This window comes from Nuphar pumila, chromosome 1, assembly GCF_984573655.1.
Source record: "Nuphar pumila chromosome 1, dmNupPumi1.hap1.1, whole genome shotgun sequence".
Taxonomy (NCBI): domain Eukaryota; kingdom Viridiplantae; phylum Streptophyta; class Magnoliopsida; order Nymphaeales; family Nymphaeaceae; genus Nuphar; species Nuphar pumila.
In genome coordinates, this window is record NC_143249.1 from 71,188,729 (window position 1) to 71,201,076 (window position 12,348).

At 41.4% G+C, this 12,348-nt stretch overlaps 1 protein-coding gene across 1 annotated transcript; it reads right to left on the reverse strand.

Moving 5' to 3' along the window:
* Nucleotides 1-1,297: 1,297 nt before the first annotated feature.
* LOC149848996 (putative methyltransferase PMT7) lies at nt 1,298-9,686 on the reverse strand. Its single transcript, XM_089998407.1, has 3 exons — nt 9,483-9,686; nt 9,259-9,397; nt 1,298-1,572 (listed from the first exon to the last, which is right to left on the reverse strand). Exons 1-3 carry the CDS (start codon nt 9,656-9,658, stop codon nt 1,414-1,416), a joined length of 474 nt encoding a protein of 157 aa, XP_089854533.1. The 5' UTR covers nt 9,659-9,686; the 3' UTR covers nt 1,298-1,413.
* Nucleotides 9,687-12,348: the final 2,662 nt, after the last annotated feature.

Below are 12,348 nucleotides of genomic sequence, written 5' to 3' on the forward strand. Positions count from 1 at the left end.
TTCGATTGCAATCAATTCTCAATAAGCACGTCGCCTCTCTCACAACTCTTTCGCTTGAAATAACAAATAAGTAATAATAAGGCTCTGTTTGGGAGCCATTGTTGGGAGCGGTGTTGAAATTGGTGGATTTTGCAACAACATCCTCATGAGGACGTTTTTGAAGTCCATCCATTTATAATACCATCTCCCCTCCCAACACTGATTCCATCTCCGGCTCCCCTCCCAAAACGGTGACTCCAATCAATGGAGATGCTTGGGATTTGGTGAACCCTCCATCGCCACTCTCAACTACAACTCCCATACAGAGCTTAATTGGAGTCTGTTCCTACTTGGATCAACTCTATCTATACAGACTCCGTTTTTTTTTTTTTTTGAAATTGATCCTAGTAGAAACATATTGGTTTGGATGCAGTAGGCATTACTAAATCCAACCTAGTCAAATGTTGCATATTTGGGGCCTGACTCCGTTTCAGATTACAATTTAAGTAGCTAACTGGATATGCCCTTTACACGTAATTGGATTTCAAGTATCCATAGGATACTGATTGGGATGTGATACACTGAACTGAATCTGTATCTGATTATTGAACAAATGTCATTCGCTCTTATTAAATCCGACTAAATGGATTTGGATTCTGTTGGACATCTGACCTCTAATACAACCATTGAGGTCCCTAAATCCAAGACCATGTGCCCAAAATCAATAAATTATAGGCATGATAAAATGCTTCATATCTATTAGACCGCCACCAAGACATCCCCAATGATGTGCAGATCTGGGAGTACAATCTGTGGAACAATGAGATGGTAGGTGGTAAATCCACTATCAATCCAAGAGCTAGTGGACCCTTCCCATTTTTACTCGCCTTTTCTTTTTAAAAGCAGAGGCCTTCTAGATCACAGGGGCTCCACACATCTGGCTAGGGTAGGTCAGCTTAAGACATTTAAGTTGGATGTCAAGAGTTTGATACTCGGGAAGGGCAACCCCTGCCTTAAGGGAAGGGGGAGTACTCGAGGAGTTTTATACTGTGAACACCAAAACAGGGCATGGTCAACATGACACCTTTCAACCTGTAACAGGACATGTAAACTAGAGTGTTGGTTTCTCCCCATTATCAAGAAAAAAAAAGTGTCACCTATTATTGAGTACTCTTGTTCAAATGGCAGAAGCTGCACAGCAGGATCCAAATTTTTCTTGGCAATTCTATGAATATCTTCCAACCAGCAAATAGTTACTCTAGTAATAATAGTACATTGCATGCTACATAGAATATCAGAGGAAAACACAAATCAGCACTTTTAGTAACTGATTGTTGATCATAAAAGAAAGTTGAGCTCATCTAATGAAATTACAACAAAATGCATTCAAAGAATCGGGACCGCCTTCAGCCAATAGCTAAAAAGCTATACATACTAAGAAATTGCCCAAAATTTCTTTCTACATATCAATACATTTTCTTTATTGCCACTTTCATCCGAAAGAACATGTGATTCAGCATCCCACAGGAATTTAGGAGCTTGATCTTTGACTCTTGACACAATGACTGCCTCATCTCTGATAATAATGATACCCTGCAAAAGGAGATGATCTTATAAAACAGCTACCCTATGGTCCAATTCCAGGAAATAGGGTAAATCTCTTAAATGATGCAGAAGAGTTGTGAAATCTTACATACCCATTGAGAGTGCGAAAATGTCAGGAAATATACCAAATACAACAATTATTTATACAAGAGAAATACATTCTCTGAACTATGTTATAAAGACATGGATAAGGGTACATAAATGCATGGTTACATGTATACATGTGGAAAAAATAGGCTAGTTGTATTAGTACCATACATTAGTAGAAACCCTTGTTTTTTATTCTTGAATTTCAAGCCCTATAGGAAGGAGGGCTCTCAAATCTTGCCTTGTGCCACCGAATTCTTCAAAGCCCGCTTCTCTTATGTGGTGGGTGCGGATTATGACATCTCTAACATGGCTTTCAAATCCATAAGCGAAGAGGAAAGGAGGAGCATCACTAGCGCTTTCACCGTGGACGAGATCAAGAATGCTATTTGGTCTCTTCCAAATGGCAAGAGCCTGGGTATTGATGGGTTCCCTATAGAGTTTTTAAAGCTCACTTGGGAGTGTGTCAAGGCTGATCTACTTTAATTGATGATGGAGTTTCATTCAAATGCCAAGATACCAGGGGTTATGGGCAAGTTGACACTTGTCCTCGTCCCTAAGGACCCGCAAGCCCAAAACATTGAAAGATTTAGACCATCTCTTTGGTGGGCACCGTCTTCAAAATCATATCAAAGATTTTGGCAATGAGAATCAAGGGAGTTATTGGACACCTCATCTCAAAATGGCAAAGCACATTCATTCATGGTCGCCGCCTCCATGATGCGTGTGTTACTGCACATGAGACGCTCCACTCCATCAAGCTCCAAGGTAAGAAATCTTTTGTCTTAAAAATAGACCCTAAAAAAGCCTTTAATTCTTTAGATTGAAGATTTTTGTTGTGTTGTATGCAAAAGATGAGGTTTGGTGAGAAGTGGAAGCATTTGATTGAAGGGTTTCTTTCTGCAACCTCGATTGTGGTCTCCCTTAATGAGGAGAATGGTGACTTCTTTATGCCAAAAAGAGGGTTGAGGCAAGGCAACCCGTTATCACTTCTTCTTTTCATCATGGCTATGGAAGCGCTATCGGTGATGATCTCACATGCCGAGGAGGCAGGTGTGTTCAAGGGATGCAAAGTATCAGACTCAATTACAAATTCCCACCCTTTTGCGGATGACTTGATTTTTGGGAAGGCTTCGGAGAATAACATGTGGACCCGATGGGTGTTGCTTAAATGTTTTTCGAAAATTTTCGGTTTTCGTATGAATGAAGGAAAGAGACAAATAATGGCGTTGAATGACCCTAATGGGGACTCCCAAAGATTAGCCCCGGCAATTTTTAATTGTGAAGAGGGTTCCTTGCCTTTGAAATACTTGGGGCTGCAACTACATTTGGGGGTCTCTACGGAGTCTCATTGGAGCATGGTGGATAAAATTTGATAAAAAGTTCAGTCTTGTGCTTCCCGTTTGCTCTCAAGAGCGGGTAGAATAAACCTTGTTTGTTTCAACATCTCTTGCTTCGCGCTTCACTTCCTATAAATTTTCAAGTTGCCCAAGGTAGAAAAGCACCTAAATACTTTCTTTCAAAAATTTATTTGGCACGGGTAGATCGAAGGGAAGTCTAAGGTGCCCATTAATTGGTCTTTTGTCTTCCAACCACTACAAGTTGGGGGATTAGGGATCCATAATTTGAGAAAATTCAACCTTGCCCTCTTGTCTAAATGGCTATGGAGGATATATACGAAAGAGGGCACACTTAGTCTAATCTTATTGGAAAAACATGATTTGGTGGGTTGGTGTTGGTGCTGGTCCGAAAATCATAAATGGAAAAAAGGTTCCAGGATTTGGAAAGGGTGGGTCACGACATTGGACCACTTCAATTCGGTTATTCGGGTGGAGGTGGGTAACGATACTCTGGTACTTTGTTTTGGCAAAGATGTTTGGTGTGGGGATACCAAACTTCGGAATAACTTCCCTAACTTGTATAATGTAGCTAGAGCCAAATAGTGATTTTTGGTTGAGTTTAGAAGAGGTATGGGACATTGTACTAAGAAGAGAGCCATCAGATATGGTCTTTTGCGAATGGACAACACTTATGGCATCATTATTGGAGGGTTACTCTTCCGGAGAATTAGATAGTTTTCCTGATTCTCAATGGGAAGATGAGGTTTGTTGGCCACTAGCTAAGGAAGGTGACTTTAAAGTGTCTACCATGTACCGTTTCCTTGGCATGCCCCCCCCCCTACATGGCTACTGAAGAAATCTTTGTGGATGGTGGGCTCCCACTTAGAGGGTCTCTCATGGGTTGGATGATTCTTTGTGAGGCAGTTAATACGAAACTTAGACTCAAGCGTCGGGGGTGTCACCTTGCTAGCCAATGCTCGCTTTGTTATTGTGAGGAGGAGTCCACTTCTCGGCTCTTTTGGAATTGTATCTTCATCTGCACCTTAATGCACCGAGCGTGGAATGACCATTTCATGAATTGGGACAACATCGCTTTCCTAAGAGAGGTCTTGATTGCATCCCGCATGAACTCAAAAGGCTCTCGCTGGAAATTTGTATGGCGTGTATGGTTCTTAACAGCTTGGAGACTTATTTGGCTCGAAAGAAATCAACGCATCTTCAAGGGGTAAGGCTCCTGATCTGGAAGGCATTTTGTACCAGCTGAAGTGGGAAGTCAAGGAACGGGTGCATCGCAAATGGCCGGACTGCTAACTGATTGGTTAGGGAATAACAGGGCTGCGACATGAGCACCATGCTCGGTCACATTCGGTTCTGCACATTTCCTCTCTTTGCTGCTGATTTTGGATTGGTCATGTTCTAACTTTGTGTATTGGGAATGAATTTGGCTATTCGGTTTGAATGGGGGTGTGATACCTCATCACACGCCACCTAACTAGATTGATCTGTTACATTGTGCCTATTTCTAATAATTTTATTATCTTTTCTCTAAAAAAAAAAGCCCTACACATATAACCTAAATGGTTTATATGGTAAAAAACATGTTACAGATTGTCAACTTATATTTTGCAAGCAACTCCAACTCCTCCTTTTTTCGATCGGAGATGTTTGAAAAGTGTCCTACCCATCCTTCCTTTTAAAAGTTTCTCTATATTTTGCTCTGATGTCATTATATTGAAAAATGCATCGTGAATATATCTATAAATTATACTGAACATCAACTATTGTATGACAACGCTTTCTAGATAGTCACACTTGCACTACTATTTATTTGTCTACTGACTTGGACTACTGTGAAGCCTATGGCCTATAGCAAATACTAACAAGTTGACCATCATTTACTGCCCTTGACATTTTTTGGAACTCGTTGTAGGACTCTCCTGAATAGGACTACCAACAGTATTTTCTGATAACTTATAACATATGTAATTACCACTGAAAATACAATTTATTGTGTTTATATGTTTTGCAACTTTGTAAAACTAGGTTTGGTGCTAGTCAAAACAAAGTACTGCTATGAAATTATGAAATATATTGGTGGCACTAAAAGTTTGTGAACTTGTCAACATCTGAAATCTGGTGTTCAACATCATAATTATTTTAGTATCAAACTATGGTTTCCCATGCAATTAACCAATGAAAATGTGCAGATTCTTTTGAAATCCTCAACCATCATTTCCCAGGCTCCTCCAAAACAGACCTCTTTCTCCATTGTCCACTTTCTAATGTTGCCATAATGGGTTTCAACCAGAGTTACCGGAAACGCCTAGGTAACTGGGGAAGCGCGCTTCCCCGAAGCACATTTTTTGGGGGAAGCGCGCTTCCCCCATTTTTTTCATTTTTTTTTTGTATTTTTATTTTTGTTTTTTTTCTCTTTTTTCGCTTCCCCCTCGCTTCCTAGGTCGCTTCCGGTTCACTTCCAAGACGCTTCCTGATTCGCTCCTAAGTTGTCTCAGCTTCCGCTTCCGGTATCGCTTCCCGCTTCCTCGACTGGCAACCATGGTTTCAACTCTTTCAGTGACCTGTTGTGTTAGTCTTCATGGCTGACTAGGAGCGGGGGTGGCAGATTAAAATTCCTTTTTTTTTTTCCTCCCATGGGTAGTAAGGAAGGTTGGTTTCTCCTCCCCCTCCCCTCCATGCTATGATTGTAACTTTTTATCTAGTATACCTAACATAGTAAGATTTTAGGTATTTGCTGCCAATTTAATGTTTGCACTCAAACACGACAAAATATGTAACACCCCAAAATTTCAAGCTTGCAAACCTTTCAAAAAAAAAAGAAGAAAAGAAAAGAAAAAGACAAGAGACTAAAAAGGAATCTCTTCATCTCAGAGATGATTTACGAAATCAGCGGAAGACTATACTTTTATTAATTTCAGAAAGGCAAGCTGACAACTTTGAGCGCGTTAGCTAAAAGAACCAAAACGCACAACACATGCTACTTGCGGACACTTGGAAAAGCCACTTTCATTTAAGAAGTTCTCCAAATAGTACAAAATTAGGATCTCCCAAGGAAAATCCGTTACAAAACCCCAAACAACAGGACGCGAGCTAAGAGCAGGAAGAAGAACGTCTTGGAGCCATCTAGCCATCGCGCCATCGCCTGTGGTGTACCTAATCATCACCTGTACCCATAGAATGGGTTAGTTTCACGAAAAACTAGTAGGCGCACAAGAGAGACTACAAGGATCTGAATTATGTAATTTAATTCAGTAAGTTACACAGTTTAAAGCAAATATGCAGTTAAACATGTAAGCAATGCATGCAGATAACCAGTGCAAACGCGTAAGTAGTGCAAGCGAATACGTAGTGCAAGTGAATAAGTAGTGCAACGAATCAGTAGTGCAAGCAAGTCGGTGGTGCAAGCGAGTCAGTAGTGCAACGAATCAGTAGTGCAGCGAATCAGTAGTGCAACGAATCAGTAGTGCAGCGAATCAGTAGTGCAAGCGAGTCAGTAGTGCAGCGAATCAGTAGTGCAGCGAATCAGTAGTGCAACGAATCAGTAGTGCAGCGAATCAGTAGTGCAACGAATCTCACGGCCCAGCAACCAAAGTGAACAGACTTTATGTTCCGATATTACTGGCCTGCGGGTACGCGCAGGCAAAACATAGAAACAACTGAGACTAGTTCGGGCGTCTATTATTCTATGTATTTTCAATAACCCGAATAGCTAGTTGAGTCCGCTCCAAAGGGGACGGCTTTAGCCGAGAGAGGATTCCCCAGAGGCTGAAAAGCAGTGCCACGGATGCATCCAACTTCTGCAGAAGTGTTAAGCTAACTATTGTAGCCCCTTTCCCCTAACTCCAATGACTGGGGAGGCCGGATCTTTGCCCGTGGGGTGGTTGTTAACAACCTGTCCATTGGAGTTTTTGTACCGATCTGTCCTCTCCCTTGACAGACAACCAGAAGCAAACGGGTGCGTTAGGGGTTGCTTAACTAACGACCCATTCTATGCTGTGGTCTTTAAACCACTCGAGCATCTTGCCTGTGAAGGCGAATATGAGGCCATTTATGTGATTACAACAGTTTGCATTTAGCGTTGTTCGAGGTCGCACGACCGTCTCATCCGATCATCGCAGTACTAGACGTGTCGTGCACGACTATAAGTACTCTACGATAAAGGGGGTATAGCTCCTCAATAGAAGCCTCAACAGGAGTGTTTCACAAAGATGTAAAGTTTATCAACTTTACTCTATCTTTTGAAACAGCAGTACCTTGTGCCAACATGATGCATGTGATTATCTCGAATCACATCCGCTATCGGGGTATCTACATGTCTCGCATGACTCGATACCGGCCTCGATAGACGAGATACGGGTTTCTCAACAGAACACCCGCTAAGAAGTTCGCTCGCTCCCGACTAAACTCTTGTCGCAAGAGGGAGAGTGGTAAATGCTCCTTGCATCCTCCACGAGGATGCCCTTAAGGCATCCGCAAAGAGCAAGAACCTGCACGTCATCTGCAACAGCCAGGCAATACCAACACGTATGCAAAAGCAAGAGGCTAGGCGCAGAGCGCGACGGCAAGGTAAAGGGCAAGGATTTGCGAAACCGCATCCTTGAGTGAAGTGGATACTCGTATAAATATATACATATATATATATATATATTCAATGGTCGCTTTTAGTTCAATTGAACTTAATTCAAATATCCAAGTCTTCCGTGCAATTTTCCCCTACCTTGGAGGGTTACGAGCTTGCTGACGTCTACGGACGTACACGATTGACGGCTCGGGTCGCGGAGCGCGAGTGGGATCCGTCGTAGCTGCAAATATGCGATATTAACAAGCAAACTCTGACAAAAGCAAAAGCAAGGCAAAGACTCGACTTTTCCGATACATAGGGTTGGGGCCAACCGTCCCAATTGACTCGAAAAGAAGATGGGGCAGGATCAAAAGACTCTAGCTGCCAAAAGAGGGGTGTAGTCAAATGCGAACAGATGACTCACGCTACTAGGAATTCCTCGTTGGAGACCAACAATTGTAATGATCTGTCCCCATCACGATATAGCTTCCAAAGATTCCCCGGGCTTGTCGGCCAAGGGTATCGGCTTGCGCACAAAGGGCAGGGGGCCATCGGCCCCTGCTGGCAAGAAAAAGGCAGGGGCCATCGGCCCCTGCTGGCATAACAAAAGGCAAGGGCCATCGGCCCCTGCTGGCATAATAAAAAGGCAGGGGCCGATGGCCCCTGCTGACAAACTAAAAAGGCAGGGGCCATGGGCCCCTGCTGGCACAAACAAAAGGCAGGGGCCGATGGCCCCTGCTGGCATAACAAAAGGCAAGGGCCATCGGCCCCTGCTGGCATAATAAAAAGGCAGGGGCCGATGGCCCCTGCTGGTACAATAAAAAGGGGCAAGGAGGAGGGGCTCGGCCCCTCCCCTGCCGTAGCAAAAAAAAACAGGGAGGAGGGGCTCGGCCCCTCCCCTACCGAAACGGAGAGCAGGGAGGGGTGTCGTGCCCCTCCCCTGCTAAAAGGGGGCAAAGGGAGGGGGTTTGACCCCTCCCGTGGCCACACAGAGAAATGAGGGAGAGAGAGAGAAGAGACGGAGAGGGAAAAGAGGGAGAAAGAAGAAGCGATGGCGTACCAGGGGGTTTTCGGAGGAACTCGCCGAAGAGGAGCTCGCCGGAAGGAAAAGGGGGGGGGGTCGCCGATGTCGGTGGCGGCGGCTGTCGGGGGTCGCCGGCGTCGGTGACCGTGGACGAGCGAGAGAGGGAAACGGAGAGACAGAGAGCGAGTGGCGGTGAGGGGGGTTTCGTAACCCTCCTCCCGCCTGCCTCGCTGTCTTTTAATGACAGCGAGGGGCGGTGGCCCGGGTCGGGTCCGGGTCAGATCCGGATCCGGCCCAAACCAAATTTTTTTTTTTTTTTTTTTTTGATATTACAAAATAGCATATTTTCATTTGGATTTTGACTTTCTGAGGCAGAAATTGAAGAATAGTTTTACAATGTTTTTTTACCAAGTGAAGTAAAATTTCACAAAACATGCATTGGCATAAAGAATACAAACAAATAACATGGCACATGAGAAACCATGGAGTTCTTTCAACTTGAAGAATATAAGAACTAAGCAGCTTTCTCAAGGCATTGCATAAAAAGAAATGAAATGTTGAATAAAGTGGACATCGTAAAATGGACTATCTGCAGAATCAAAGAAGCACCATAAGAGGGTCATGCAAAAAGTGTAGCACGGTACCTGAGGCCGGATGATCCTATCCATTTCTAGCATAATATCTTCCATTAAACAACCTTCACCTCGGTTCTTATAGTGTGAAAAAAGGTGAGAAGCATGTAACAGATCATACGTTCTTGGGTATGTGGAGAAAGGCACACACCTGAGGTACCAACAAGTTGGAGATGGACCATAAAAAATATGCACAAAAGGAAAAGAAAAAAACCTAATGATGCAGGTATTCTCACCAATCATGGAAAGCACCAATCAGCCCACGGTCATATATTGCAGCTAGTGTGTTCTTCATAGTCACAGGAACTAAATTCATAACCCACAGAGGCAATTTACTTAAAGCAACTGCAAACCCACCACAGTAAGCATTCATATCCATGACATTCTGAATTTCTGTATAGTTGGTTCCCATCAGCTGCTCATATTGAATCACTTGCTCTTGCCAAAATATGGTATTCAATCTAAACATGTCTGGACTAATGCCTGTAGAAGGCAACAGATCAGAATAATCAAGGAAAAAAAAAACTATCCACAGGAAAAGGAGACTATGGTTTGTGTTCTTTGGTTTTACAAACATGATAAACTAAAAATATCCTCTAGTTATGGTTCATTTGCAATGCATGCAAATTACCATCTGTATGAAAGTAAACTATATATGCGGCACATAAATTTCCACATCTTTCCCTTGAGAAGTTTTCATGATTGTTTCTAGCTATCGCCATTGTTCCACATTGACCAAATTGGACAAATGTTAAACTAAGCTGGTGATGTGCAACTATGTCCATCTTTAGGTAAGACTTATCAGAACTGCTTTGGTCAATAAGTCATGTCACCAGCCAAACAGGTCTCTGATTCAACATATACCAGGGGACATCATCCAGCATGATTAACAAAAGGGGGGGAAAAGAAAAAAAAGGAAGGTAGCTCAAAACTAACACCTAAACCCTTTGATTTAACAAAAAGCCCCAAAGTAGGTAAGAAATCACAAGGATTAGAAACTGAAAGTAAATGAAACGTCATCTAGAATACTTCCCTGCAGCTAGGCCTGGTAAACGAGCCTAACAAACCGAACAGGGCATGTTCGGGCTTGGCTCATTTACCAATGGATTGAGCTCGTGGCTCGGCTTGTATTTGTGTTTAGCCGAGATGAGCTCGAGCTCAGCTCATCCCTGAATGAGACGAGCTGAACATGAGCTAGCTCGTTTTGAAACATTTCATGTTATTTATGCATGGAATATATATATATATATACATATAATGCACTTAAAATATTATAATTTTTATATATTATGCTTAATCGTTCATATTTTATGTATATATTTTTCATTCATCCTTCTCTTTTTATATACATTTTATGCATTTTTATTTTTATATATTACACTTACAATATATATTATATATTAAAAATATATATTTTATCTATATGAGCTCTCCCAAGCCGAACACCCTATGATGGGGTCGACTTGTTTCATCTTAATGAGCTACTCTTGGCTTAGCTCACCAACTATATGAACAGATCACAAACAAGTTCATGACGAGCCGAACCGAGCCGAGTCATGAGCTGCTCGGTTCGTTTACCAGCCCTACCTGTTGAAAAATATTTCACTCAATGGATAAGGCAACTGAGCTTGAATCAGGTGTGTTTAAAGGCACGCATTACACACACTGTCTTTCAAGCGATAGTTGCCCCACTTAAGATCAAGTCCTTTGTGCAATGGGTATTCGTGCAACTTTGCTCGCAGGATACAGCTGAGCTTTTGCCTTCTCGCGAAGATCAACCCAAGCTCTGCACTGGGTGAGACCGATAAACTCGACATGAACCACCTTGAATAGCCTCTTGACTATGTATGGTTGACTTAATCTCTACTATAGGCTAGACCCTAAGCTCAACTTGTTAAAATGTATTGATTCATGTATATGTATATATTATATATTTTTGTAATTGTTTTATTATTGTAATAGTTTTTTAGCCATGTAGGGCATTTTGGTTATTTGCACTTATGTAATAGGTATTGCCCATTAGGGGCAGTTTTGTCTTTGTACATTTTTGTTGTCTTTTCCCTTTTTGTATGAGGGTATATTGGCCAAAGTCCAAAATAGTCATTGGGATCTCCCCAATGGCTATAAATAAAGCCGTTGGGAGCATCCCAATGGCTGTATGGCCTCTTGTAATGCCTATTTAAATGAGCTAAAACCCTCTCTTGTTTCTTAATGCTTTTCTAAGCATTCTCTCATAATAAAGATCATATTTTTAAGTGTTTTGTGTTCTTTTGTATGCTCATTAGTGGTTATTGTAATCTTTTGTATTTGCCATTGTTTGGCTTGTGTATTGTCCCTTTGTGGACTTGTGTTTGAGCATTCTCTTGTTGTCTATTGTATGCCCTTGGTGGCTCTTTTGTATTTCTCTTGTTTTCCTTACATGGTATCAAAGCCAAGAGAAAAATTCTTGGTATTTTGCTTATTTGGGTTTTGGGATTCCTTGGTTTAGATTCATGCTTCGTGAAGAAATCATGATCGATGTATGGCTTGGGATTCAAGGGAGTTCTTGACTCGGTATATAACTTAAATCTTTTAGTTATTTTTACTTGAGTTGTCTATCTCATGCTTTATGCATGAAAAAAACACTCATTTTCTTATATTTGAAAAATTATTTATTATTTCTTAAACTTTTTTGAAATTTCCTTTGTTTTATGATTGTTAATTAGTAAATGATTGGGTTTTTTTGAATTCCCTTGGGTATATGGGGTTATTTGTTAAAATATTTAAAATGATTTTTCAAATTTATTGTTAGATTTAAATTGCACTCATATTTATGCTAAAATGCTTTCACAGGGCTTATATTATTTTGTGAAATAATATTTATGCAAGTGTATGCTTTTATAAATCTTTTTAACATGTAAGTATGTGATTTATTGTTTTTGGAGTTTATGTGTTCTTGACACTTAGATACTTTATTTGAACACTTTGTGGTTATAAATATCAAAACATGTCCTTATGTATGACTTCAAATTTATTGTGTTTTTTATCCTTGTATTGACACTTGTTTTGGTTCTGACGGACACTTGATTGACCTCTGGTTCTATGAGTGAGTTGTATCACTCA

Excerpts from the sequence above, each read along its gene's own strand:
- LOC149848996 (XM_089998407.1), bottom strand. The coding sequence starts at position 9,658 with ATGGGAACCAACTATACAGAAATTCAGAATGTCATGGATATGAATGCT. Across the intron at positions 9,398-9,482 it reads ATTGGTGCTTTCCATGATTG|GTGTGTGCCTTTCTCCACAT; the intron begins GTGAGAATACCT and ends TTGGTACCTCAG. Across the intron at positions 1,573-9,258 it reads ATAGGATCATCCGGCCTCAG|GGTATCATTATTATCAGAGA; the intron begins GTACCGTGCTAC and ends CTCCTTTTGCAG.